Raw genomic sequence first — 2,724 nt, 5'->3', positions numbered from 1 at the left:
CTGAGAAACCCACCAAATTTTCCATTGTTGTGTGTGGAAAGCGTGGTTCTGTCAATGCACTATCAGAAGGCGGTGCGAAGAGCAGGAAGGGAGATAAGGTCGAAGAGAAAGCAAAGGTGGCGAATGAGAAGAAGACGGATGGTGCTGCATTGGTGAAGGTTGAAGACAAGGGGATTAGGAGGAGGAGGACACAAAAAAGAGGCGGGCGGAGAGGGACAACCACGAGTAGGAAGAGGGGTCGGGAGGCCACCGAAGAGGCCGGAGACTGCGGCGGCAGAAGCGGGGAGTAGGAAGAGAGGGAGAGAGAATGGGGAGGCCGATCAGGTGGGGAGTGCAGGGAGGCGGAGAAAGCGTACAAGGAGGTATATGCGGCCATTGTTGTAAGCTGTAAATTATTTTTGGCATGGTTTGGGTTAATCTCTGGTCTTGTTTTGTCGCTAATGCTAGGTTTTTACAGTCTTTTTTTACCTTTTTACCCAGGAGCGGTCAAAAGAATTACTAGAGAGGGATAGGGAGAGACGGAGATAGGTGTGCTACTGCTGATGGGTAGCATCATCAGTGAGGACCCTTTTTGTTATAGTTTCAATATTGTCCTTTGTTTTTGTAGTGTGCGCTTTTTTGTTGCAATTAGGAAATAAGCTGGGTCCAAAACACCTGAAAACAAAGGAAGAAATTAAGATAATACAAAATAAATATACTGAGAAAGATAATACAAATGCCGATGATGCATTACTACAATATGACGGAAAATAATAATATTCATGCACTCTCGTACAAGTTCGATCTTCTTCTCTCTTAACATTTAACAATTTAATCCAGTAACAGCTATCATTTAATAAAAAATATAGAAAGATAATACAAATCATATAATATTAACAATTTCCTTGCCAAATGGTCGGATATTGATATTGAACGCAACTAATATCGATATATGCATTGATATTCTCAAAAATTTACATATTGACATTTCTTCCGATATCGATATTTGAAACACTACTTCTACTACTTTTACTTTCGTATAAATTTGTCTGATATGTTATGTTATCAAGAATAAGAGTTGTTCATACATGTCTTTGGATGATGGTTGATAGTTTGGCAAGAAAATTGTGACGTGAAAAAGATGTTAAAAATTCAGGTTTGTTGCCAATTAGTATTACGGTCAAGTAATATTTTTCTGCACTTGTAAGTGAGAGGTCTGCTAACCCATTGCGACGCAGAGCCCACTTCCATCATTAGTGTAGATAATATCGTTTGTTCACAAAAAAAAAAAAAAAAAAAAAAAAAAATCAGGCTTGTTCTACAACTTTATTTTGGTCCAATCCTTAATAACTTTCAGCTTAAACCAAACCCAAACCTAATTAGGCCTTAAAAGATTCCAATTATTTCATCACTGCCCATGAAAAAGAGAAGTCAATGGCATTAATAAATAAAATATAATAAATAAATAAAACAATGATATCCGGAGGATTACAGTGACGGAGCAAGGCAAAATTACAAGGTAGATTACAGAAAACTTGGTCAATAAGAATGGTTAAATTCATGAGATATTAAATCGCAGCCTGCAAGTGAATTTCCAAGTGCTTCTGCTCAAAAGTTTCAGTATTCTATCCTGACAAAATTCCAAGGCATTTGCGTATGAATTTAGTTAGGAAAGTTGGATGCATGTTTAGCCATCCCTACGATTTTAATTCCCCTTCTGTTTTACTCAGTTGTTAGATTTCTTGTATGCAGCAGCAATGTGGTTAATAAGCACCATTCTAAAAATTCTTGTGTAGGTGTTAAGCGGTTGGACACCGCCCTGATTAATCCTAGGCATTAAAAAATAAAGAAAGGGTGCTTGGTGCCTAGACTTGTTTAGACACCCTCTAACCCGCAACTCTTACTTAGATAGAAAATAGATCACTTTTATTTTGCTTTTTATTTTTTTTCGATTTAAATTTAAGAGACTTGTTGAGACACTCATTACATGATTGTTCAACATGTTTTCAATATGTTCTAATACTTTATAATCTATATGTTATTTTATTTTACAATTTATGTACCCCAATACAAGTATATTTATTTTTACATAGAGTAGACATTTATTATATATTACATAATAAATTAAATTAAAATATAAAAAAAAAAACTGCCTAGACGCCTATGCATTAGACCCTTGATAAGCACCCGACTAGCACCTATCACTTTTTAAATTGTTAATAAGTCCTTTATTTCTCAAGGAAAAAATTACACTTGATCAGCCCGCGAAATGATCTTTAACATCACAGAGAAATTGGAAATACGCATATCGTCATGACGTGCTGAAAACTAGAGGGCCACAAACTCCCCAAAATCCTACAATGAAACCAAGAGCCACTGAAATATGAAGCCATGGAATTTCGTTCCCATTGTCATGTTCATCTTCCATGTTCTTAGTTGCATTATCACTTGTATTCATCTGTTGGCATTTGTTTGGAAGCGGGGAACCGCAAAGTCCGGGGTTGCCCTCGTAGGCAGTGGCATCAAAGCCTTGGAGCTGTGTGCCTAACGGTACTTGTCCTTGGAGGTTATTGTATGCAACACTAAGTGAAGCCAAGAAATGAAGGCTTGATAGTGAAGCTGGGATTCCGCCCGACAGATGGTTTCTTGAGAGGTGTAATCTCTCCAAGTTTGTGAGCTTAGATACCTGGTCCGGGATGCTACCAACGATGTTGTTGAAACTGAGATCCAGCTCGTGAAGGTTTT

At 37.6% G+C, this 2,724-nt stretch overlaps 1 protein-coding gene across 1 annotated transcript in view; it reads right to left on the bottom strand.

Moving 5' to 3' along the window:
* Positions 1 to 2,290: 2,290 nt before the first annotated feature.
* The window catches only part of LOC137741447 (receptor-like protein 3), a 5,805-nt gene continuing 5,371 nt past the window's right edge, over positions 2,291 to 2,724 (bottom strand). The window contains exon 3 of the mRNA XM_068481158.1: positions 2,291 to 2,724. This exon is cut by the window's right edge and continues 9 nt beyond it. Coding sequence (XP_068337259.1) covers positions 2,291 to 2,724 — 434 coding nt within the window.

Source organism: Pyrus communis, chromosome 8, assembly GCF_963583255.1.
Source record: "Pyrus communis chromosome 8, drPyrComm1.1, whole genome shotgun sequence".
In the NCBI taxonomy this organism is placed as follows: domain Eukaryota; kingdom Viridiplantae; phylum Streptophyta; class Magnoliopsida; order Rosales; family Rosaceae; genus Pyrus; species Pyrus communis.
This window is presented reverse-complemented; position numbering and strand designations above follow the sequence as displayed.